Here is a 27,178-nt window from a genome sequence, read left to right as displayed (position 1 = left end):
CGGTCTAAGTAAGCAAAAGTCCTTAAAATGTGTTCACCTGTTGGAGGAATTGTGCCGCTTCCCAGACTGCAGTCACCGAGGTGGAAACCGCCCATAAGGTTTTAGGCTGTGCAATTTGTGTGACACAGACGAGACTGTAGTTGTGCAAGTGAAATTATGCAAGAATAAATCAATTTTTTTTTAAAGTTTAACTGCGTACTGTTACATTCTTGAGAAGCGCTGAAGAAGTGATACGGTGTCAGACGCATTAAATAAATCTTCAGATGAGTATTTTTGACGAAAGACCTACCTAGGTATAAGCAAAGCGATAGACCCAGCAGCAGGGAAATAACTTACCAGCATTTAACACCTGACACGTGCCACTTTTTATCTCTGTAACGCGTTGTTTGCGGTTTTTTTCAGATTTGAAAATTGAGAGTTGACCAAATCTGTAGTAAGACAGCAAAAATAAAAGATCAAAAAATAATAATTAAAAAATAATAATAATTAAAAAACCACCCACCCCAAAAAACAACGAAAGGCACTTGCCAGGCGCCGTTACTTCACACGCCTTACGACGTTGCACAGGCCCCGCTCTGCGGCCAGGCACGCCAGCGACGACCTTTACGCGGCTTGTCAGTGACCGCCTGCGGTTCTGCCGCCCCAGAAGACAAAGTCCCACGCTGGTCTTTCCTCTCCTTTTTGTTAATAATTACTGAGGCTGGCCGGCTGCCCCGAGGGCAGCACCCTCCGTATCCTGTTAAGCAGCGGGTCCGTTTGTCCAGCTCAGCACCCACTAACGCCTGCACCTCACAGCTGTTTGGGGCTGCGCCCGTGTAGCAGCCCAGGGGGGAACATACTTCCAGCGTGAGGCACCAGAGAAAGCAGGGGGCTAAACTGTCTCTCCCCTGCAGGGACTACTCGTTAGTAAGTGTTCTATAAAAACAAAACCCCACAACACGGCTAGTTAACAGGTTTCAATAATAAATGTGACTGACATGAGCTAGCGCTACCAGTTCAACACCGCACCCCTGCAATCATGGTATCCATCCAAAATCTGTCCAAAATTCAAACATCAGTTCTTGACCGAGAACCAGCGGGGAGAAACAGGCATTTGACGCTCCTGCACAGGCCTGTTGAAGGCTACCTGAACAGAAAACAGAGGCACGGCACTTCCAGACAGGAACAGGACAGTTACAGATTTGTGTCCAGATGTTAACCGGGAAGCACATACAGCCGGTCACACCACCGCCGTAGTGCTCCTTAGCTGTGAACCCCTGTCCTGTTCCAAACTGTGGTTTTGTACAGTTTTAAGTTACAAACACCTTAGCCTCTCACTAGTAAGCTTTTAGAGGGCAATTTCAGTTTAAGGCATATACAAAACTCTCTCCGATACAGCCGTGGCAGTAAACTGGGCCTGAGACAGCGTTTGCTGGTGAGAATGCACCGATGACACAACTGCTTTAACAGCCGCTGTCGCACTTATGAAATGATCTACCAGTCGCAGCTGCGGTGTTCACACCTCCCACAGGCAGAAAGAGCACGTGCGGCAGCGGGACCGTCGCACCGCTGTCCTGACAACGTCCCGAGCGAGTTTTCTCTGCAGACCGACAGAACCTCGGCAGCGGTGACCCCGTTTATCAGCTCCTAGAGCGTTATCCTCCATTTCCTTCACAGCAACCTTCACCTGCATTCAGGGTGAGCTAGATTTTCAAGCCGGGTCACGAAACGTTCAGTGAGGACTAAAGGAAACTCACTGCAGCTTCACCACCTTTCTCCCTCAGTGCTGTGTTTCTGAATCAAAACACTTCACACTCTATTTCTATTTGAGAAGAAATAATTTTATTGTTTCCATCTGACAGGTTTCATCGTGAATGACGAGGACAGCTTGCTAGGCAGTCTCTCTCATGATTTTGGTGAGTTTCTGGATCTTTGACTTTGTTGACATGTCCACATACTTCTCCCCAATGTTGACAATCATGCCACCGAGGATTGACGGATCAGTCTAAAGAAGAAATATTGAACAGAATTTCTATTAGCAAAAATTTGTTAGCCTAGTATACAATTTTTATACTAGTAAAAAAACAAGCAGCTTTTAAAAGAGCCTTTTTTAAGATAACTTTGCAGTCACTGTATTTCAAAGTTACGATTTTAGTAATTAAAGTATCATCGGATCTACAAGAAAGCACAGAACTATGTAATACAGCAATTCAGTAAAATGAATTTTCTTTTAAAGATGAGAGAGACAGAAGCCCAGCTTAACATGAACTTGATTAAATTTATTTACAAATCAAAAAATCCAGACCTTGGTCTCCAGCTTTAAGACCTCTCCCTTAGCCAAGAATCCACTCAGAGCACTTTTTAGCTCAGTAAGGTTGGCATCATCCAAGGGCTGAAAAATATGAACAGAAGACAAGGAAAACGAAGGACTTGAAAATATTCACATGATAGAATGAGAACCCAAATTTTCTATTCAGATTCTTCTAAAGACAGACACTTCCAGCAGGAAAGCAGATGAAGCAGCCTTCTTGAACCGGAATAACTGAAGGACAGCACAGAAAAAGCTGTCACTTTGTGCCCTCCTAATTTCGTGAAACGTTGTGTTATTTGTGCACATATTCCCAGCAAAAGTTCGATGTTGACATCTTCAGATGGCAAGCATCAGGAATCCATACTTGCCAAAGTAAGCACTTGATGGAAAACCTTGAGAGCTGCCTCACAGCAGCGTTCAGGCCGTACAAGGAAAGATTAATTTTGCTGCTTCTAACAAGTAAGATCATCAGCTTGAGAAGAAACAGTGTTTCATGTAAAGTGCTGGGCAGTGACTGAGGACAGTGGCAGTGAGCTCCCAGCGCTGTTGCAGGCTTGCAGGATGCTCCTGGCTAAGTACACCTCTCCATCACCACCCGAGAACTCTGCATCCCTGTGGGAGAGACACTCTGAATCTGTCCTTGCTATCCCTACAAGTCGCCCAGATACCACTGAGATGACAAAAACAAAAGGGACTTCAGCAAAGAGTAGTGGCTCTCTGTTACTGGCAATCTAAATAATTTCCATTTAATAGCTAACAGTTTGAAAGCCAATAGAAATGAACAACAACAACAACAAAAAAGCAGCAGGAAAGTAACTTCACGTATGAAATATTTAGGAAAACTTGTGGAAAGGTCTGCACAGGCTTGTGAGCCCACATGTCCCTGAAGGCTACCAACTAGACTGACAATCTGTACTCATGGCCTACAGGGAGCCAGTTAATCTGAAGTGGATCAGTCTCTTCATTTAGTCCAGGTAGGCATTCCCTGTAGCCCTGCCCAAGGGCTATAGATTCACATCACATACCTAGCTGACCAGCTTCCCGCTCTAACAGACCTGGGCACGGATCCATTAACGGAGAAGTTACTGAAGTGCCAGAACCACTGTGCCTCCAGCCTGATGCTTACAGCTCATGGAGATGCCATCTTCCCTCTCACCTTCCCGAGCACCAGCCAGACTTGCCTGTCTGATACTTTTGAAAAAGTCTTCCTACAGTTTCGGAGTTAGCCACTTGTCCCGATTACTGCAGGTGGTGAATTAGGTAGCTGCTCCCTGTGAAGCACAGCACCAAGCACCACAGGCATTCTCGGTCCCGTCAGGTGTCTGCCTTGCTCTAGCTAACAGCTCATTTGTTAGCTCTGACCTGATCTCTACAATCCTGATGACAGAAAGAAGAGCAGGGGCAGTTGTATCTGCAGACCAGGCTGACTTTTATCAGCCACTAGGTTCACATATAGGAAGGAAACATGTTACCTGTTAAGCTGAAGTGGGAGGCACAAATTTAATTTTTGACCAATAACTGTTGGATATCAAGAAACTATTTGCAGAAAGACTTTCATCTTGGTCGAGGTGACATATTTCCTCCCTACTCATGCAGCAAGTACCTAAACTACAGAGAGCAAAATTTAAGCTCAAAAAGTTTGCCTTTTATACTGCTACCTGTTAAGCTCGATCGAGAGTTCCTAACTCACCTGCGCGGTGGTGACGGTGCACAGCACTTCTCCTCGGTACGCGCTCATGATCTTCCCAAACGCAGAAACAATGTCTGGAGTGTAACGCAAGCGACCGTTTTCAGCAAGCAGATCTGGAAGAAGTAGATGAAAGGGTTTAAAGCACCCACTAGAAGCAGATTTGTTCAGCTACCTGTAAAAACAAGTAGCTTCCGATGTTTTTTCAGAATTCAAATGGTTACTCACTCATCAGGTTGACCATAATTGGGGACATCTTCTCTTTTGCTAAAGCATCATTCACAGCTTTTTGTTTAACTGTGCTCTTGGTATGAGGGTTCATAACAACACTGGATAGCTTGGGGTCCTTCAAAAGAGTCTAAGAGGATACACGAACAACGTGACAAAGACCAGGAGTTTTCCAGGCACCACAAGGCCTAACTGGACTACCCAAAGCAGGCAACATAGCCATTCATTGAGCAAGAATAAAGGGGTCAGAAGGAGATGGGAAGCGAAATGGTAGCTGCGGGTATAGCTCATGTACAGCATGTTTCTTTTAGAGCTGATGCTCCTCCTGCATCGCCTCCAGGCAGCCGAACGCGGGGGCGCAGGGCAGACAGCGGGCACGCCAGGCCGGCTGTAAGCGGGAGCCCCACAGCGTGCAAGGGCTGGGCCCCCCGCCCTCCTGGCACGAAGCAGCAGGCGAGCCCCGCCGCCCCCGAGCGAGCTGCGGCAAAGGCGGGCTGCAGGATACCTTACCCACACTCGGCTCAGCTCCTTCTCCACCTGCTCCAGCTTCTTCTGCTTGGAGGCGGCGGAGTACAGCGCGGTGGCGTAGCGCCCCTCCAGCCCGTACACCTGGATGGGGGGCTGGGGGCGAGAGAGCGGGCGGGCGCTGAGAGCGGCCCGGAGCGGGGGAGCCGGCGGCGGCTGCCCGCCCCACAGGCCGGGCCGGCGGCCCCGCCGGGGGTGCCCTCTGCGCCCCCCTCACCTTGACCAGCTTGGAGACCGGCCTCGCCGCCGACGTGCTCAGCTGCCGCACCTGCGGGGCGCAGAACGGCCGGCGTCGGGGCGCGCCTCAGGGACGGGGGGGGGGGGGGGACGGGGAGGGGGGAGGTTCGAGACCCCCCGCGGGCGTGGGAGAGGGGACACGCGCGACACGACGTTTCCCTGCCCCCCCCCCCCCCCAACGCCCCACGAAGGCCGCCGCCCCCCCCCCCCAACTTCACCTTCAGGGAGAGCCCCGCCGCCGCCATCTTCCCGACGCCGCTGGAGGTCACGGCGGAGGCCGGCCCGCGAGGCGGGGCAGCGCGCAGGCGCGGCGGCGGCCCCGCGCTCCCCGCCGTCCCTCCGTGCCGCGGGGCACGCCGGGAAGGGCAGTTCCTGCTGCCCGCCGGCGCCGCGGCTCCTCAGCGCGGGCGGGGAGCGCGGCCCTCCCCTCCCCTCCCCGCCGCCCCGTCCCCGCAGTGCCCGCTGCCCCCCTCCTCAGCGCCCTCCGAGCAGCCTCGCCGGGCCCCGCTGGCGGCTGGGGCGAAAGCCGAGCCCCGCGCACCGGTGCTCCTCCCGTGGGAAACCGCTGCTTGGCGCGGGCGGGGCGGCCTGCGCTCGGCCCACGCGGGAAGGAAACGGGAGCGGGGCGCCTGTGGCACCCCTGCCCCGTGCGGGCCGGAGCCCCGGTTGGAACGGCCCTCTCGTCGCCCCTTCTCACGGCCTGGTGCTGAAGGTGGCTTTCCCCGGGCCGAGGCTGCTGGTGCGGGTCGCTGGGGAGGACCAGAGCGGCCAGGGCAATGGTTGCCCCTGGTGCCTCACCCTGGGCTCTGGCTGTCCGGCACATGCGGAGTTACCCCCAGCCCCGCAGCTGGCCACCCGTGTGTTCGTGGCCTGGCGGGTGGAGGGGCCGCGGGATGGGAAGAGCAGTGGTCCGGGCCACGGGGGCTGCCTGGGCGCCTCGCAGCTGCTGCAGCAGGCTGCGGCCTCGCAGTTGCTGCAGCGACCCACCCCCCTTTCTCACGCTCCTGTAAGGGCCCTGTAACTCGCGCGCCCACGCACGTGCCTCCGTCCTGATGCACCAGGGCAGAAAGCATCGCACGAGTTCTTCAACAGAGAAAATGTCAGCTGTGCTTTCCTCACAGACATTTCTGCTGCCCTGTAGCACAGTGGAAGTACCTCTGAAATGCAATGAGCTCTTTCCTCCCCTTGGATAAACTAGATCCAAGCGTCTCCTGGGGCAAAGACACCGTCTTCCAGGTAAAGCACAGGGTAGGCAGCTCTGACTTTGTCAGTCTCCCTGTGTGACCTTGAGCAACTCACTCGGGTCCTGCCTACTACTGAACTATCTTGAACGGTTAAACTCTTTCTCTCTCGAATTCTTCCATCTTTTCCATAAGAGAAGGTGCGCTGGCCTGCTTCGCAGAGCCGTTACCAAGTTTGAGCAATTATTTTCTGTGGTGTGAGTAGCTCAGATGGGCGGTGCTATTGAAATAGAAAGCATGGCGCTAATGAAAAGCATGCCGCGAGAAGTCTGCAGGGTGGACTTTAAACACTAGATGTTGCTGTTGTTACAAATTGAAAGCGAAGCGATCGCTCCAGCTACGGCAAAACCAGAGAATTACAATAAGGCTCTTTAGGAAACACAGTCTGAATAAAAGAGCTAGTCTACTGTCCCACCAGAAATAAGACAATATCACCAACAGGCTTTATTCTGGATGGCGGAGTTTGGTTCCCTCTTCGCTCCCTGGCTGCAGTTGCTGTGGTGGCATTCAAAGGCACAAGTATAGTCCATGACAGGTTTAAGCCTGACATGACACCATGCTTCTCGATAATTTTAATAACTACAGTACTAAGAAAAGCATACCTAAAAGGTAGAGAAATCTTTGTTTTTCTTTAGCAAAAATAATTAGCTGTTTTTTGCATTAATATGTGTGCACTGAAGTTTTGGAATGGTGCAGAGAATGAATTTATTTGAAGTCCTGGGGTCCCATATCCCAGATTTTATTACTGTTATTTGGAAACATTCTATGATCTCATAGCATTTTAATACACAGAAAATCTGGCTTATTGAGGCCAGTCAAATCACTGGGAGCTGAGGGTACTTTAATGAACTAGAGATTGGGTCAAATCCTGATAGTGCCTTCAAGAATGAGAATCAGAGCACCTCTCACAGGTTAATTTTAGACAAGTAAAATCCCACAGGTGATAAACAGTTTGTACCTTTATACCTTGTACTGGAAGGAATATTTAAATCCTGATAAAGCCTGTTGTTCTCTTTGGATATCTGTTATAATAATGGATTCCTCTATCACCATTATATGGGAGGTTTGAGGAGTTTTTTTTCCTCCTACAAAGCAATTAAACTCCCCATACTGCCAGTCCCTCATCATTTGACATTAACCTCTGTCCCTGGTTTCAATTTGGTCACTTAGTGAGCACTTGAACATTTACAAGCTCTTCCATGAGGAACATCTGGAAGAACATTCACTTGTGGGTCTGCCACTTTAGTGCTTGTGGGATTGTAACCTTAAAGTACTCATTCTTAGTAAATATGGTGATATTATAAACATCATATTTTTCTCCTGTTGAGACAGACTAGAACTGAAATCATGCAAAATATATTTTATTTTCCTTTTATTTGAGAAATCTTGAAAATAATTGGTCTGAGTTTAGATACATTTAGACATGCCCTTGTGCTTATATTGAAGACACATGGACTTCACACAGGCATAACAGTCACAGAGTTCACTGTAATCAGCACTTTTATGCCTCTAGAAAGAATGTGATGATTCTTCAACCGTGGTAGTGGTGGGGATGTGTTTTGATGAGGGCCCAGCTGCGTGAGGTGTCATAAAGCTTGTAGCCAGTCTTAGACATTCCACAAAGAACTCGCAGCACGTAGAGGTAAAAAGGAGATGAGGTTTGTAACAACGCATCTGGGGTTCCCACAGCGATGAGAGCATGTCAGGTCAGTGCCACAAAACATGCCAAACTTACCCTCCACAAGACTATGGCTAGCTCCTTTAAAAAAAAAAAAACAACAAACCACCAACAAAAAACACCAGTCATAAAAACTCTAGTAATTGTACTAGTGACTCAAAATTTTTAAGCAATGCTGAAAACACCGAATACTTTTCTCCCTCACCTTGCAACTCACCTGAAACATGAGCTTTTGGCCTGTTTTGAATGCTGTTCTGCACCTGCTAGTCAGTAATTGCACCTGGCTGTTTCCCTTTGGCTGAGCCTGGGATTCCCAGACTCGGCATGGGAGAGTCCCAGAGGAGCCAGGGTGTAGCTGCAAACAAGTTCCTGACCTCTGTGAAAAGTTTATGTTATTTACAAGAAGTGGAGGAGTTTTCCTCTCATGGTGCTCGAGTTAAGCTCAGAGAATGTGGCACAGAAAAGCCATGACCCAACTCACCTCCCCATTGCTACTGTGTTTTTGTTCCTGCAGCTGCTGAAGGAAGTTTTTTGTTTGTTTTGTTTTTCCTCTCTCCCAGGGGCTGCCCTTTATCTTCTGCAGAAACAGTTGGTACACTCGCTGAATCTAATTCACCTGGTTGTTTTCCATACCTCTGCTCCATAAGCAGTTCTGCTTGGGCAGGTAAGTTCAAGTGCTCTGTCACGCTGTCTCCCTGGGGACTAAGCCTTTACAGGCAGGGTGACCCACCCACTAAAATCTTGCTGCCTAGGGAAGACCTGACTCATTTTCCCATTAAGAAAAGGGTTTTTCACTCAGTGGCAGGGGACAGAAAACATTTCTTTTTCTCTCTAAACTGGAAAGAATGATTGTAAAATCACAAAAATGGTTCGGGGAATTCAGAATAGGAGCAATATTAATCGCGTTAGGTGACTGAACTCACTGACCTTAGCATCAGAACACTCTACTGAAAGCTCTTCATAGGGATTTTTGCAAAACCAAGCACCTATGCCTACATTTTCCTGCCCTCTGAGGGAGGTTTCAGTCTAGCATTGTTTTATGATAAAATGATTAAGTGTTATGATTTTATTGTCCACGTGATACTTCTGGGGTGCTCACAGTGTTCTGGTTTATTTTCCATGCTACCGTAGTAATCTGTTGTAAAAGGGGAAGAAAACCACAACTAGGTGCTTGTAGCTTCCTTGGCAAAATATCTACACTTTTTAAGTGTAGACTTAAAAAAATCTACACTCTTTTAAGATACCCTAGAAAGCCTGAAAAATTAATTTAAGGGTGAGCTATGATATGCTTTTTATAGGTTGGTGAAATAAGCACTCATCTGCAACGCTTTATACTAGAAAAGGTGATGTGGGCTCACTTGGACACTTGACTGTTTTAGAGGTCGTCCATGAAATATCAATGGTAAAAAGAACTTGTTTGGGAAAATATGTGAATAATAGACATGCTTTGGTGTAGGTAGCACTAATAGCTGAGCTCTACCATTTCACACGTTGGCAGAGGAGCAGTTAGAACATTGCACTGAGACTTGGGAGATTTGGGATCTATTTTCAGCTCTGCATTGGGCCTGCTGATTGGCTTCTAATTATTCTGCGCCTCAGTTCCCCCACCTGTAAAAAAGCAAGAATGAGACCAACATCCTTTATAAACAGCTTTAAATTCTGTTGATGAAACACACTTTATTAATAGCAATGATACCTTCTCACACACACTGCCGTCAAAAAGAAAAATTGTAATTTCACAAATGTCAGTCAAATTATGGTAATGTGCAAGTGGCTATGGAGAAAATAAAGAGGAGGAGGACCATCATGCCTGCTCCATCACTGCCGTGGAAAATGAGATGTTACCCTAGACTCACCTCTGGAGTCAGAATGGCAACATACGCAGTGGATTAGAGGTGTTGGTCTGTATTCTTGAGGTCTGTCACAGAAATGCCCACAAAACTGGCAGAATCAGCAGAGGGCATTGACTGAAGAGGTCTAGAACATGAACCACCCTCTCAGCCAGGACTGAAAGTGCACCTTCAAGTGGAAGACCTCTCTTTCAGTTTAAACTTGGGCCAGATACTGGTCTGAGTCGTAGCAGGGTAGATCTCTGAAATACGCAAGTCAGAGGTATTTCTGCAGAGCTGAGACCCTAGCCTGCCATCCGCTCGCCACATGTAGACCTTCGTATCTGCCTTGGACTGAAATTAGCTGTCTTGTGCATGGATGCAAGGATCTTGCCCAATGTGCATATTGCAGCATTTTGTGTTAGACAGATGCCTCAGCAGATTCTGATTACATATTAGAGCTACACCTTACTCATTACCACAAGAGGGAAGCCAATACTAATAATATAACTTTATTCGTGTATTAACTATGGTTATTGTGGCAAGGTTTTTATCCATTTTAAGGCTGTTGCGTGTCTCCTTCTCTTTCCTTGTAGCAAACATGCATTTGATCATATGTCAGAAACTAAGAAACATTATTCCACATTCCATTTGCTCAATGTCCTGTGAAATGAATTTCATGGATTTGCCTGTCTCATTTGAATGGCAAATACATAAACCTGAAACAAAAAGTTGGGACGAAACTAAGCTGGTTCTTTTCTTAGCAAATTTAAACAGTTCATATGCAAGTAGGGGAAGTTCAGTGGGCATGGCATTTCATAAAGTAAAGATGGTGTTTTCCCTCATTTGGCTGAGCATGAGAAGTTAAAGACTATTCTAGGAGTCATAGACACAACTATTTCTAGTAGGTCTTACTTCATAGTAATGACAAATTAATTCAGCAAGTCCTCTGACTCTTGTTCTTTAGCCTGTTTTGCGATGTATGCGAGTACTTTCTTTATGGTTTAATTTATTATGGCAAGCCTGATCTCATTTACTCTGCTGCAAACCAGAGTAACTCTGATGATTTCAGGAACTTCATTGAATCACTTATCTTGTGGTGTGGCATCTGTGAAAGTCACCCTTGTTCAGATCACATGTTGAAGGCTAAAACCTGACAGGCCAAGATTTGTTACATTTCATTTTGCAGCCAGATGCTATAATATGCGTATGGCCTTTTGAAAAAGGTCTCGTAAAGTGGTGAAAGCAGTGCTTTTGCAAATGAGAATTTTTAAAATAGTCTGGGTGTAACACAGAAACTGAATGGGGATTCATCAACCAAGTATCTTTGGATGATGTTTTCCTGGTCTGTCTTCTAGATTGCTGCAAGATATAAATATATGAGAGCCGCTGTTCAGAAGATTTCTGTAGAGCATTGCTGACATATGACACTGGTTAGAGATCATAATTCTTGGTGTTTGGAAGTCATAATTTTTGAGGAACAGCAGAAATGTGAAGCCAGAAACAATGCAGAAAAACACATATGTTGAGGCTTCCTATGAAGACCCCTAGGGTGTTCCTGGCAAGTGCAGGAGAGGGAATCAGGGCAAGGTTGTGAAAGTCACAGACATAGATTGCAGTCCCCAAAGGACATTTGCATAACTAGCTTCTTTGTTAAAATTTTTTTGAAATACTTTAGGAGCATTTTGTGTATTTTGTTCTCCATGCCACTGCCCTCCCCCTTACAGCAGTTATACCTTAAAATGCTTTCCTAAAGATTATGCTGGTCTTGGAGAAATTGTCAAGCTTAAAACGGGAAACATAGCCCGCAATATTAGTGTCGCCCAAGTGGGCAGACACCTTTCACAGACCCTCACAGTATACTGTTGTGCAGGTATTCCCACACTACTTTTCTTTCTTCTTTCCCTCCAATGCTCCTTTAGGCCCCAGTCCCGTGTGTATATATGCATGCGTTTAACTCAAAGTACATGAGCAGTCACACTGCCTCCAGTGAGAATATTCACATGACTAAAATCATGCACTTGCATAGGGATTTCCTGAATGAAGGGCATAAAAGGAAACGGCCAGGTTAAAAATAATGGGTTGGTTTTATCCCTGATGTAATGCCTTTGACACTAGTGGAATTATACAGGGCTGAAATGGATCCAATACGTCCAAACAAAGAACTATCTCCAGCTCCCTCACCTGCCAGTTTCCGTATCTATGTTTACGGCGTAATCAAAGTCAATCCTCCTTTCCCCGTGCTTGGGTGGCTGAGGCTGGGGGGAATTCAGATTGCTTTGCACCAGCGGGAGCTGCTCTCCTTCTGGACAGTATCTCCCCAGGTCCCAGGCGTGTTTGCCCCACAGAGCTGTTATTGCCCGTGGAGCTTCACCAGAGCTTCACCTGTGTCCCCGTTGCCCGGCACTGCCACAGGGGGTGGCCGGGGTGGCCAACAACAGAGCAGGTCTTGGCTGTCCTGCCACTTATCTGCTTCCAGCTGATGCTGAGCCATTTCGTGGCCTCAGCAGGAGCTGTTGTTCTTGGGGTGAGAGCCCCTCTTGTCCTGGCTGGTGTCTGGGTTGCTTCTCTTTGTCTCCTGCACCAGTGCTGCTTTGTTCTGTGTGGATATTAAACGCTCCAGATGAATGCTCACACTTGAAAACAGCTGGTATGTAAATATAAAAAAAAAAATTAAAAAAAAGGTCATTAGGCTTAGAAGCAACCCCTCTTAAAAATGTTTCTGCCTCCTTTCTGTGGCCGTCCTGCCCTGTGCCCACGCCGTGTTTTGGAGTCCCCAGCCCGTGCCACTGTGAAGCTCTGACCTGGGACCTGTGCGAGGCTGAGCTCACACCTGCAGCTAGACTTCCGTGCAGCCCGCCCGTGTTTTCCTCCAGATCACCAAAAGCGTGTGCCGTACCTGCCTGCTCACCCAAACACTCACTAACACGGGGTAGACCTCTGAATGTCAAAAGTTAGGGAGTCAGGGGAGAGAGGAGAAAAAACCCACCCCAAAACACAATGCTGAATAAACAACCTCTAGCCTCCAGGGCTCATGACTGCTTTTGACAAGATCTATCTTTAGTTATAATAGTGAGTCACATCATTGTGATCTGACTTTACGGTTAGTTTGAGGTATGAGCCAGGCCATGGGATTGAGAGCGAGAGCGAGAGCATCATGGGATGTAGCTGTAAAATTCCACTACTCGCTACTCTCTAAATCAGGTTTGAAGAGCATTAAGAAACAGGAAGCATGGGGGGTGGGGTGGGGGGAGGTATTTTTTCAGCGGAAAATTATTGCGGCGAACGGTGCATTGTGATGTAGTTCATCAGTGCAGGGAGCATAATAGGGGAGACGTATTAGCAATCGGAGACGGCCGTAATAGTCTTGAGCAAAGCACACCTCCCTCCGCATAGCTCTGTGTGCAAAGTGTCACGTCTAACCCACCCCACCAGCCACTACAAGCTAATGCAGCATTTTCTTGGATGGTGCTGCGTTGCTTAGCAACATTGCTAGGCAGCATGCTATACATCACGCACGGCACCGGCTACTACGGTGTAGCAGGGCTGCTCCCAGTTATTTTTCTCTGCTCTAAAATATTAATTTTCTGCTCTCAAGCAGATACGGCACCGGGAGGTTGAAGGACGCTCCCTCCCAGGTGGACATGTGCAGCTCCTCTTGACTGTAACGGGAATCACAGGCAGCCCCAGGCTGAGCTGAGCTCCCAGTATGTAAAATGTGGGCGTGAGTCTTGAGATATAAACACTTGCCATGCCTGAGACGGAATACAGGTTGGCTTTAACGTAAATAAATAAATAATGAGGCAGTGAAGGTGATGTGACAGACAGAATAATACATGTAACACATACCCCCCTACACTTTTTTCTTTGACTGGCATAAGCCAATCCTGTTGTGAGGACCGCGTGTTTGTGTACGCGAAGAGAGGGACATTTACTTGACATTCGGGGATATTTTTGAGGCTCCTCCACACCATGGCATTGTTGGATGAGAGCTCACATCACAAGCACCAGTGGTGGTTTTTTAGACTGATGAGTGCGATTTCAGTGGAGCCTGCCTGCCAAGCCCCCTCCCCGAAATGATTGCGTAACCAGCTGTTGCATGCACGCACACAAAAAAAGAGAAAAGCAATCCTATTCTACAAGAAGCTGAGGTGTTATTACAGAAGGCAAACAACAGAGAGCCTGGTCCCCAGAGCTACAGAGAAGATGGCATCTGCAGCTCGTTTCAGGTGTGCGGACCCAGAACTGGGAGCCGTCTTGTCTGAGAGAAAGAGAGGCCTCTGCACAGGGTCTACACAGGACAGGGTTTGAATAGTTCTGAAATCTCTGCACCTAAAATGTTCATTTTTTGGACGTACCGTTACTGATACTGTTAGCAGGTGGCAAGGGGGAGGGATGCAAAAGAGCTGATAAAAGGCAGCAGATAGTTTCTGGCATCTGAACACTGTGTTTTTCTTCTGCACATCAGCGGACAGACTCATTGTTTCAGCCAAGCAAAGAGGGAAGCAAGAGGGGAAAACCACACTGTCAAAATACACAACGGTTTGTGAGATGAACAGCTGCATTACCCTTCATTTACACTTGCAGATATGGCAGCACCGGTGGAGTCAGCAAAACTGTGTTTCGTCCGACAACTATTTTTGAAGAGAGCAGGAATTTAGTTTTAGCTTAACCCATCCTATTGTAGGCAGACCTTACTGCATCTTGGGGTGTATGGTGGAACCAGATAAATCAGACTTTTCTACGATAGAGTGGTATGTCTTCGCACTACAGATCCCGGAGGAGTACAGTGACTGCAGTTTTAATACAGAAAACGTTCTTGTGGCGTTCAATGGCATTTGTCCAACAGCAGAACAAAGACAGCGACAGAACTTCCATGTCACGTTTTTCACCAAATCGCGGCAGACTGAAGCGAATTCAGTGCCCAAGGCTCAGCTCCTCTGTCAGGCTCCTCGATTTTTGTTTGTACATAAGGCCAATTTAATCCTAGGAGATGTTCAGAATTTGCACTGAGAGTAGTATATGTACCTAACACTTTGGAGTGAAAACTACTGCTACAGACAAGTAAAATATCATCCCTCTTGTACCTGTGCTTCAGGCACAAGTGTCATCTACAAGCCTGTCCTGGTTTTGCAGCCATTTTTTTCAGGTGAGATAAAAAAGAATATTTATAATCTGTCTTTTTTTTTAACCTGAAGGACTTTAATTGGAATGATTGCCCAGTTTTATTGCTAGATTTTTAGCAAGATATTTCTTCCATAAAACGCTTCAACAAATATCGACAGCAGTCACAGTAAAATTTAAGGTGTATGGAAAATTGGCAGAATTTCGCCATACCTTAGCAAATCTTTCTGTCACTTCACAAAGCCTCTCAGCACTGATCACTTGACAACAGACTGGAGCTGCTCTACTTTTGGTGAATGAAGACCAAGCAAAAAAAATGCAAGGCCCGTAACTGCATTCGGTGATGTCTCAAGGAATGGCTTCCCCTTGTTATTCAAGCAGAGGTTTGAATTGCTCCAGAAAGACACTTGTGAGTGGCAGAGGAGGAATGACAGACCCCGTGCGCTTCTAGGACAGCCAGGGCGCCATGCCTGGTTCCTGCCAACACGAGGACTTCAGCAGCAGAAAGGTTCTTTGCTATGAGCCTAAACGTCATTTATACCTGCTGCTGCAAGACCTCTGTGGAGTCTTAATACAAATGACGATCTATCTCAGCCCTTCCCGAGGACTGAGAGTCATCACAGCAAAATGTAAAAGATAAATTACACCTTACCACAAAACAGTGCCAAATACAGCACATGCAAGCATCTAAGTCTATGTGGAAAGCAGAATAGTGTTATGTTGGGCAGGAATAAAAAAAGAAACAAGCTAATCTCTAATGAAATTGGAAAAGAAAATAGCCGAAGGACTTTTTCTCTCTGTGAGTTTCATGGTAAATACCATTCAGTTTTCGGTATCATTACCATCTTATTATTATGACTACTATTAAGCAGTAGTCCCACCTACTTTTGTCTGTGCTTTATGGGCACGCCTCAGAATTTTACAAGTTGGAGGTTGTGCTAAGAGCTGGAAATATTGTATCATCATTTCATTACCACCTGGCTTGAAGAGAGGATCCATGAATCCTGTTTTGTAGGTATCTGCTGTGAGAAAGTAAGGGAGGAGGCCACTACAAACTCTGCTATAGTTACTGGGAAACTGCAATTATTTTTTTAAAGAAGAGGCAACGTTTCCCTTCTGCTTCCTTAAACTGATCATCACAGCTTCATTTCCCCCCTTTCTTCTATTTATTTGCAAGAAATAAGGTTGGTTTGTTTGTTTCATGCTACAAGAGATGTCACAGCCTTCTTTCTCTCCAAATGACTCAGGGTCAACGTAATCTGAAAAACAACTGTAACAGAACAAACTTTTCACAGATAAACCCACAAGAACTGCATCCAGTGCTGGTCTCCTCCAAAAACTATTTGCATGTTTCCATTTCCTTTGTATCTAGTATGTGTGGATCAGGGACAACGTGTAGTTACGTACAGAAGCAGAAGAGCTCCTCTATAAAGATGTGGACAAATATGTGGTATGTTAGAGAGGTTACATATCACCTACTTTACCTGGAAGAACTCTTGACATGAATATAACTGGGAAAAGAGTGAAAACCAGCACTTAATAAAAATTAAATGCAATCAGATAGGATGTGTATGTGTTTGTGGGGGTATCAGTCTTCCTGACTCTCTCCGATACTTTAAAAAACAGTATTAAAGTTATGAGCCAAACCCCTGAGAATGGATAAATGAAAGAAGGAGACTAGCCTGATCGTTTGCCCCCTCTGCACGTGTGTTTTAGGACAAGCTTTTAATTAAATAGTCACCTGCTATTTGTTCATAGAATACCCACCTCATCGACTCGAAGCAGGTGGCGACTGCTGAGTAGCGTTTTCAGACCCCTGTCTGCCTGGGTGAAAGCGTGATGGAAATGCCTTCAGGAAACCTCCCAGTGAAGGACTGGAAGCATACATACAGAGTATAATGCAGAAGTCACAAGCTAGGTAGTGAAGACGACAAGGACAGAGTCAACTTGTTCTTTAGCTCAGTGCTGTTGGTCCCGAGCACTGAATGTGGTAGGTCTGCTTAGATAAAAGACTATCTGATCTGGTAATAAAAGGATATAATAACTCAAATGCACTAAAAGGCCAGTTAAACCTATTTGGACCATCATGATCACCTCATCAGACTTCCTGCAAAATTCAGGTCATTGATCTTCAAACTACAGTTCCTCCCTTCACCCTCTGACTACTGTTTGAGCTATAATATACGTGATTTTGCTGTGATCATATTCTTTTGAGGCTTATTTTAAATGTGTTGCTTGCATTTTGCCTTGCACTTTTGATTTGATGTTGCAGAGTAGCCAGCCCAGGTTTGCTTACAAAGATATGTACAAAGGCTTTGTATGCAAAGTTATATTTTAAATATTGCGAGAAGCAGTCTCACATTTATGATGTTTTGGGGTTTTTTATATTTACTTTTATTTATATTTACTCTTAATTTTATTTAAACATTTGTTTATATTTCAAATTGCAGTGAATGGAAAAATGGACAAAAAATTATAGGTTCTTTTGTTTGTTTGTTTTTTTTTGTTTGAAGAAACACTCCTCCTAAGCAGAGAAGAAAAAGAAATCAGCATTTTTGTAGATGTAGACATTTCAAGACATTTTTCCTTTTTTAAATGAGGGGAAAATTAAAGTAAAAATAGTATAACTCCTTCCTTTATTCAGTCATTTTTAATACCAGAGTCCTAAAAGCTGGTTTGGAAGATGAACATGCATTACAGAAATATCTAAGCATGCATTTTTTTGCCCTGGTCCTGGATCAGTGACAGTAACACCCTCCTGGATATTTTTCCAATACATGGGAGGCTGCTGATTGCTGGTTTATAGATGTTGGGGCCATTTTGTTTGTTCCTTAAAATCGTATTAATGTTGCTGCCATCTCACAGTATAAAACCATGCTGTTGCTATGAACTAAGAATTCACTGAAAAACTCAGTTATTGAAAAACAGTTACAGAAATCTTTCTGATTCATGAACGTAGCTCTACTGATTAGGGGTAATAGCAGCACTACCACAGCCAGCTTACTCTTTGTCAATAAATCTGTTGTTTCAGTCTGGGTGAGTAATGTGATCTAGCTTTTGATATTACGCTGTTGTTCCGCGTAGTAACATTTGTGCTCAGGTGTAACGTGAACCTATCGTTGACAGCGTGTCAATGAAAGGGATGCCAACCTATGCTTTAGTCAGCATGTCATTGTGCTTCTTACTCCAGCAAATTGTACATCCTTGTAATATATGTTATGTAGTCAATGCTTTTTTTTGCCTTTTAGTTTGGAAAAAGAGAGGGTTTGATTCTGATCTCATGGGGCACATGGGGCTCATGGGGCTGAGATGCCCCATGAAGATCACAGGTAATTTAGTTAGAACCACTGGAGCTGCATTGCTCTAAAAATGGAGAACGGCTTGAAGAATTAACCCATGGTTTAATTTACACAGCAGTCATTCTCTTGCAACCCTGTTCACTTTGTTGGTGTTAGGAAGACAGAAGGAAGACAGACTGGAGGACAGAAGTTTCCCACTCCTTGCCCAGGCTCCCTGTCACATAGGCAGCCTGAAATTTGTTGCTGGCTTCTTGTGACACTGACTTCCCCTTGATGACCTTTGTCGTCCTGTTTCCAGCCTTGGCAGTCCACTAAAATTCATGTCAAATTCAACCTGCAGGTCGGAGGGACTCCTGTTCATCTTCAAGTTTCAAGAGCTATTCATTGCATCTGACTGTCACATAGGCATTCAGTCCTTCCTCCCAGGTGTTTTCATCTTCTCCCGTAGCTTCAGTTTGTATTTGATGAACAGTGACCTCTTCAGAGAAATCTCATTTAATTTATCTTTAAAATGTCTCTCAAACCACTGTGATGGTATAAACAAAAAATAAAAATTAATATTTTTGAGTTGCATATTGTAACAGTTCTGAAGAGCCAGTCACAGGAAACAGGGTTGGGAAAATCTATTTGCTCATCAGCCCCTGTCAGTGCTTAGCTGCCTCTCCACAGGATATTGTCAAGTGCTTTTTCCAGCTGATGTTTGACTGGCCTGTTCTGACTGGCCAGATTAAACATTCCCATGTGGGTTCCCGTTGAGGGGGGTGCCTATTGCAATAAATGCTGCGAATACCCTTGAGCTCAGCTAGCCTTCTCTGGGCTTTGCTGCCTTGTTGGAAGGTGCCAGCAAAGGAAAATCAATACAGAACACGTAAAATTGCTGGCCAGAGGTTTGGAATAACTTCTGATGCAAAGAAGGAAGATAAAGACCCCATTTCTGGGAGAAATTTTTCCAGTATTTAAATTTAAACGGGGTTAATTTGGGAACAGAATGTTCTAGAATGGGCATGTCTGTTTCCAGGAAAAAAAAAAAAAGGGAAAAAAAAGGCATGTATTTCTCAATCAGCTAAAATGTCCCTGGCCATATGTATTGGCATTCTGACACCTCTTTCCACACAAAACTAACCCTGGATTTAAGAACACAAGTAATTATTTGCCTAAAGTTAAGTCTAGAAATAAATCTTTTCAGGATCCAAATCTTGTTAAATATTTTGTGGTGCTGGTGTTTGATGGCCTGGACAGTAGAAAGCTTGCAAATTTCAGATTTGTAGTTATAATTAACTATTACGAGAGAGAAAATATTCCCTGAGTTTCCTTCTCCTTTTTCTTTCATCGTTCGAAGACTTTATATGGACATATTCTACAGCTGCAGAATTGTAGAAAATACTGGAACGGTGATGATGGTTAACAACTGGAATGGTTCAAGTGCTAATTAGATGTAAAGTGACATAGAGAAAAAGGACTAAATAACAGCTGCTAACATATGGTCAAAACAAGGAAATATAGGTCAGATTTTTTAAGATTTAAACAGGATTTTAAGAGAATCTGTTTATTTTCAACAGAAACATAACAGTTAAAATCTGCCATTGGTTCTGCATGCGCAACATCCCATCCAGAAGCAGGACTCTCACATGTCCAGATATACCTTCTTCCACCCAGAAACTTTGTGCTGTCACAAAAGGAAGAAGGTAAGCATCCACCTTGAACTTCCAGCTTCTGGGCAGATGTCCCAAGTCCCATAGAGGTGGCCGCTGTGCCTGTGTAGAATAACTGTGCAAAGGATGTGCAACGAGGCCAGCGTGTCGGGGATGTGCTAAGCACCCTGCTCTCAGGCTGCAAAGTTGATCTGTGTGCGCGCACTAAGTCCAGAGCTGTTCCAGCACTGCATGATCTTGTTGTGTTGAGATTTCCCAGATGGAAAAATGGGAGCCTGAGGTGGATGTGCAAGTAGGAAAAAGGCTGTATGGGTCTTCTCACGAGCCTGAGTATCAAACGGGTGAAAAAATCACCACTGAATAACCATATACGCACACAGCAACTGTCAACCTGCAGTTTGTGAGCTTCTTGTTGGTCTGTGACTGTTCTTATGTGGTCATTGAAAGGTTTAAAGAAAGTGAGCCCACTGACATGGGAATCGAATCACTGCAGAGGGATCTGCAGCTCCACTGGAAATATTCTAGGGGTGCAAACTGGAGAACCTTGAAAACATGGGTTAGGTAGAATTGGGTTTAAGTGTAAAATGCCGGGGTGAACCAATGCGGCAGACTTCGTGGTGCCTGTTTGTAGAATTTGGATTTTGGCACAATTTGATGTTTTTTGATGCGGTTTTCTGTTTACTGTAAAGAGAGCTACGTATATATGTATATATGCCATTTATACTTCATATGCCCACATATACCTATACACATACATACTTTGAGGTAGGTATATGCACATGTATATATATATACACACACACCTGTACATATGTATATATTTATTTACATATACATACACATACCTCAAAATGCACCTCTGTTACTTTCCTGCCCACGTACTCTGTGTGAAACATGGAGACAACAGTGAGAAATGGTTCAAGGGGTTCAAATGGTTGCAGGGCGCTGCTTTCAAGAGATGTCTCAGTAAACGCCAGCTGAAGTGGCACCACCTCAAAACCTGCCCCCCCCCGTCTTTCTTACTTATTTCTTCATTCTCCTCACTTTCAGACTGGAATAGCAATAGCAGCCTCCGTGTAGGGAATTTTCTGTAAGTAATGGCTAACTAGGGTTAATGGGCTTCCACTGTCCAATCCCCACAAATGCCTTGCACCTCAACTGTTCCCTTGCTTCCTGGAAGAAGATGCAACGGACCTTTGGTGCTTCAAAATGGATGAGCCACTTTGAATCACACTGAAATCAACTATCCAATTTTAGCCTAGTCAACCTTAATCATGAGTGCTTTACTTTCTTTCATTCCCTCCCCCTCTTATATATGGTAACATGTCTTTCATAAATGCCAAAAGAAACAGGATAATCACTTTTAGTTCCTCCTCCAAGGTCAGCAAATCACAGCTGACTCAAGTGTATCTGGTTCTTGTCCTCTCTGAAAGCAGCTATGACTGTGTGAGAATGTAGCTGTTTAAATTATTCAGATTACTACTTGCCTGAGACAGTTCTTGTATCGAGGCTTTCTTTTGTAGCTCTCAAAGCACTTTGTGAGGGGATGTTTTACGGAAGATGAGAACTAAGATTAAGGTCTTGCCCAAAGTCCGCGGCAGAGCTGCGGACTTGATCTCTGGAATGCACTGCGATGTCCCAGTCATTGCTCCACTCTGCCTCATGCTAGGTGGGATGGCAGAGAAGCAAAAAAGTGTTTCCGAGGAGGCTGGCAGAGTAGCTTCTGACACTGGTGTATGCTCCGGAGGAGTTGTGACTAGCTTTTACACATCCACTATTGAATGAGTATCAGTGTGTATCTTTACAGGTAGGGATTTGTTGCTTTCTGACATTTCTGCCAGTGTAAATACAGGATAGTTTCACTGCAACCACTGTAAAATTGGTGAGAGGCAGCACAATGCAGCCCGCACTGATTTTCAAGTGAAAATAGGGGAATGTTTTGTTGAGAAGCACCAGAGATAAAAGTGGCCATTCGTGTCATCAAACTACAAAAATGAAAAAGGAAACAAATGGTTGGTTTATTTAGCATTCATATTCCTATTATTCATGCTGGCTGTTCCAAGCAAATGGCAGGTCTCTGCCTTCACTGGGAGCAGGAAAGAGGCCAGTTTCACTCTCTGCTTTTTTGTTATTATTTTTATTATCTTAGTAGTACATTGATCAGAGTTTGTTGGCAAGTATGTAGCACAGATCATAGGCATTCCTAGTGTTGTTTTATTGAAATGAGTAAAACGACATCAGGAGGAAAGTTGACCCAACATGTTTTGTTTTGGTTTTAATCACAAAATCTTGCTGGGCACTGATTAATTCTTTTTTAAACAAGATTGCTCCAGATTAAACAAGAATAGTACAAACCAAACCATGCAGGGTTTGCTTGTTTTGGACACTGTTATTGAAGAGGTGTAGTTTATAAGCAAACTGCCAATTTGATCAGTTTAACAGTGTGCGGGAGAAAGCATATAGCGAGTTAACTATTTATTATGCCAGCTGCCTATGCAACTATTTGAAGCTCCTTAGTTCATCTGACCTTTAAAACTTACTTTAAAACACAATCACTTTTGATCAAGTGGAGCACTAAGGTCAGTTCTTCCTCTCATAGCAAAGTAAAGCCAGGCAGTGTAGTGCAAGCAGAACTGGACCTCTTGAAGGATATCATTGTTTTACAACTGCAAGAGAAGATAACTTAAAAAATTAAAAACTAAAGGTGATGTGGATTTAAACTATGCTTTAGAGCTGAACAAGCAGTGCCAAAATAGGTCCAAATATAAAACGCCGTCATTTGGCCAGATATTCGTATGTCTCTTAAACTCGATCCTGGTTGTTTTGGGATACTCCTGAGTAAAATTAAACATGTATGAAAACATGTGCAGAATTTGGCAGAATCTTCTGTGTTCACAGAAATGAACTGCTGTTAAGAAGAGCACATTTCAGCCTTGTGGACCACCTGAAGTGCTTTTCAGCCATATAATAAGACTGAAATAAGATCTACATGGCCAAGGGGTAAATGTTTCCCTTGTTCCACTCCCCACTTCCCCTTTCAGATTAAACTCCCACTGACTTCATTGACAGTTTGTCTTAATGGAGTAATAATTGAATAAATCTCAAGGTCTGACTCATACAATAGCCGTGTGATCCACCCAGATACAGTGACTCTTCAGTCTATTAAAAAAAAAAAAACAACGGGCCTCTTTTGGGTGATGTTATCTTTAAGGAGGAAGACTTTGCCCTTTGGCGGCTGTTGCTGTGAGAACGTTCACCTCCTGTCAATATTGTGATATCAGATCGGGGCCTCGTGATACCCTTTATTTGGAGATATGGAAGCTCAAAGTTTAGCAGAGTGGCATGGCATGTGCCTTTATCTTGGCTTTCAGTTGTCCGATGACAGCAGAGATGGGCATTGGCCCTGTTGGTTTTGACCAGAGAGGAAGCCTACAATCTGAGCTGTGTTTCTTGCTAGGTCCTTGGTGGACTTTGAAGGTTGGACCAATTTTAAATCTCACAAATCATCCTTACTCAATCAACTGAGTCAAGAACAAATTGTCATGGGAGTAAAATACTTTCCCCTTGTTTCCACTCCATGTCCCACGATATTATTAACACCTTGGCTTAAGTCCTCTAGCCCATTTTCAGTACAGAGGCTCCCTCTTTTTCACCCCTTTATAGAGCTAGTGTCAGTGCCTCCCACACCTGGTACCACACACACATGTTCCTCCAGAGCAGCAATATACCTGTGTTATGGTTACAGTGTAGTTTTTCAGGGTTGTGTGTTAGGTGCAGCATGTATTAGACGTACTAGACTTAAGTCAGACTCTAAAAGAGCCTAATTTTTACTTTGATCGCACAGGAAATACACTGACCTACTAATCCTTCCCTCCCACTCTCCAAAGTATAAAATGCTATATATTTTTCCTGCCTCAGTTTCTGTGAGGAAGTTTTTTACTTGTGGGTGCCTGTGATTCTTCTGCTGCAGCTTTGTGCTGCTTCTCAGCACTTTCCAGCTCATCTTGGTCAGCTTCTTTCTGGACAGTCTCAAGTAGCCTGGACCCCACCCAATTGTAACAGCATTGACTATCTGTTTCTGTCTTCTTCCAGTGGACCTGGGAGTCTCCCCATTTACCTTCCCATGGAGGTCTGAAGGCTAGTGTCAGTATCTTGCTTCCTTCTCCATGTCTTAGAGCATTTGCCAATCTAAAACAGCAGAAAACTTCCTTCACATAGCCCTTGTTGGGGTAGACAAAGAATGAGGTGGATTGAAAACTGGCTGAATGGCTGGGCCCAGAGGCTGGTGATCAGTGGTACAAAGTCCAGTTGGAAGCCAATGGCTAGTGGTGTACACCAGAGGTCAATATGGGGTCCAGTCCTGTTCAACGTCTTCATTAATGATCTGGATGATGGGGCAGCATGTACCCTCAGCAAGTTTGCAGATGACACAAAACTAGGAGGAGTGGCTGATATGCCAGAGAGTCGTGCTACCATCCGGAGAGACCTGGAGAAGTGGGCTGACAAGAGCCTCTTGCAGTTCAAAAAGGGGAAGTGCGAAGTCCTGCACCTGGAAAGGAATAACCTCATGTACCAGTATGCCGGGGAACGACTGGCTGGAAAGCAGCTTGGCAGAAAAGGACCTGAGGGTCCTGGTGGACACCAAGTTGACTGTGAGCCAGCGATGTGCCCTTGTAGCAAAGAAGGTGAATGGTATCCTGGGCTGCATTAAGAGGAGTGTTGCCAACAGGCTGAGGGAGGGGATCCTTCCCCTCTCCTCAGCACTGGTGAGGCCACACCCGGAGCGGTGTCCAGTTCTGGGCTCCCCAGTACAAGAGAGGCGTGGACACACTGGAGACAGCCCAGTGAAGGGCCGCAGAGATGATGAAGGGACTGGAGCATCTCTCCTATGAGGAAGGGCTGGGAGAGCTGGGACTGTTCAGCCTGGAGAAGAGAAGGGTCGGGGGGATCTCATCAATGTGTACAAACACCTGAAGTGTGGGTGCAAAGAGGACGGAGCCAGGCTCTTTTCAGTGGTGCCCAGCAGCAGGGCCAGAGGCAATGGGCACAAACTGAAACACAGGAGGGTCCCTCTGAACATCAGGAAACACTTTTTTGCTGTGAGGGTGACCAAGCACTGGCACAGGTTGCCCAGAGAGGCTGTGGAGTCCCCATCCCTGGAGATATTAAAAAAAAAGCCATCTGGACAAGGTCCTGGACAGCCAGCTCTGGGTGGCCCTGCTTGAGCAGGGGGTTGGACGAGATGCCCTCCAGAGGTGCCTTCCAACCTCAGCCCTTCTGTGATACTGTAACAAACTGTTAGGATTTATTTACCAGTCTTGCTCCTGTGTCTTGCAATAAGTGATATACCCCTTGTCAGCAAATGGTGAATTCCGGAGCCATACAACGGTATCTCACAACAACTTGATATTTCACAAGTTGCATATAGATAAATGCCACAGGTTATCTCACATGTATAAATATCAATACACGTGTGTGGCAGGAGATGGGTATAGATACAATGAAATGCTGTATGTGAGTGAATTTTTATCTCATAATGAATGAGGAGGGGTTACTCACTTAATGAACTAATCTGTAATGAGTCATAAGGTAAATTTAAGTAATTGCTCACCGTTTTGTGTAATAAAAGTGGTAACCAAAGATTTATGGATAACTGAAGATCCACTGTTTGATAGCAGAGAGCAATCTAATCCCATCGGACGATACAGTTTGTATACGCTGGGGAAGATAAGCTCTCACCTAACAAGGCAGCCGGTGCAGATACATGGCAGTGTCACGTGCCAAGGGAGACAAAGGACTGTGCTAGGAAGAGAAAGGTGAAGGTAAAGACCCCTTGCCCCACCCTGGTTAAGCCAACGCCTGTATGAGTCAGAAGTGACACTGGTCCTCAATAGCTGTAACCCAGCTTCCTAAGGAATTGAGGTTTGTAAAATCACGGTCAGTCTCCTCTCCCCTCCCTACTGCTTTGGACCCGTTTGGCTAATTTCAGCGACATGAGATAGAGGGGCTGGGGTTTCAAAGTTATTAAATTCCCACCAGTTTCATGAAAATCAGAATCTGGAGAGAGAGAAGGTCAACTCAACATCACCACCGAGGGGCAGGCAGGCAGAATTCAGGCATTAGTTTGTCTGACAGCGAGTGTTTTGCAGGCTGATCAGCCCATACGTAGCCCTGGACTAGCTGCATTGTGCGCTGTTTCTTGCTTGATAGGAATCTCATAGGGAAAGGTGCAGTGAATTGGTTTGGGTAGGGGATAAAGGGCAACAAATGGCAGAAAATCTGGCTTTATTCATACCACCGGTTGTACAATAATGTGTGGAGTTTTCCCATGTGATGTTTTCCTTCTCTGTGTTTAATTTTTGTGATAGAGTGATTTAATTAAGGGCTTCAAGAAGCTGAACTTAAGGTAGTTTCCTGAATCTGTATTCAATCTTTCCTGATATTTAAGGGAGTACAGGAGAGGGACTTGTAACTAGAATTTGGAGCCTTTTGAGAAGGGCTCCAAATGAGTGCTTTGGAGATGGGTCCTATTTTTCTCAAAATCTGAGTGTTTTCAGATCCAGAATTCTGGTTCTGACCTCTCTTGGATGGTAATTTTTTCCTACTGTACCAATACGGAATGTTTTCCTTACAGGCTGGGTGTTGGGGCTTGATGTGCAAGCTGCCTCATCTGTTATGACAGAGCCTATGTTTCTGCTAGCATCTTCTCACATAAATATTCCATGCATCAAATATGTACGACACGCAACACAATTGCGTAAAAAGGATGACGTATGAAGAAAAATACACATTGCCCATGGCTAAGAATGTCTTAATCAGATGTTGAAAATGCACATCTATGCACCAAGGAAATATTTTGAGGTATATTATCTAAGCCTGCTATGAATAAAGATTTTTTTCATGTTAAACATAATAGCTATCATTGGAGGACATATCATTGGGATGTATTTGCAGTCTTCTTTTTCTGGGGCAGTGGAAATTTTCTTTCTGGTTTCCTTGCACTAATTCAAACAAATCTGCTCTTTAGTCTTTCCAGCCAGATTACTTCAGTAGTTGCCCTCAGGACAGCTTGTTTAAGCATAAACTTATGTAGGGCCCATGTTTTTTTGTTAATTCCAAGGGCTTTTATACCGGTTTCCCCATTAAAACTGAAGGAGAAAATGACTTTGTCGTCGTGACTGTTTCCAGTGAAGATGAGATGTTGTTTGTTCCCAGACTGTGGAATTCCCTCACTTTAAGATCTATAATTTGTTAAGATTGGTAACTTGTAGTGCTTGAATTTTAGAAGTGCGGGATACCGTAAGAACCAGCTGGAGACAGAGAACTTTAGGTGCTTAAGAGCAACATAGACTTGCAGGATTGAGGATCGAAAGGAGCTGGGGAGCTGG

General features: G+C 45.0%; 1 protein-coding gene across 1 annotated transcript; it reads right to left on the bottom strand.

Moving 5' to 3' along the window:
• Positions 1–1,264: 1,264 nt before the first annotated feature.
• Positions 1,265–5,266, bottom strand: ATP5PO (ATP synthase peripheral stalk subunit OSCP). Its single transcript, XM_082337942.1, has 7 exons — positions 5,186–5,266; positions 4,948–4,998; positions 4,716–4,826; positions 4,206–4,335; positions 3,981–4,093; positions 2,285–2,371; positions 1,265–1,984 (listed from the first exon to the last, which is right to left on the bottom strand). Exons 1-7 carry the CDS (start codon positions 5,210–5,212, stop codon positions 1,871–1,873), a joined length of 633 nt encoding a protein of 210 aa, XP_082194068.1. The 5' UTR covers positions 5,213–5,266; the 3' UTR covers positions 1,265–1,870.
• Positions 5,267–27,178: the final 21,912 nt, after the last annotated feature.

The sequence above is a fragment of the Platalea leucorodia genome, assembly GCF_965183815.1.
Source record: "Platalea leucorodia genome assembly, chromosome: 2".
Taxonomy (NCBI): domain Eukaryota; kingdom Metazoa; phylum Chordata; class Aves; order Pelecaniformes; family Threskiornithidae; genus Platalea; species Platalea leucorodia.
The sequence above is the reverse complement of the archived record's forward strand: the minus strand, read 5'-3'. Positions and strand labels throughout refer to the sequence as shown.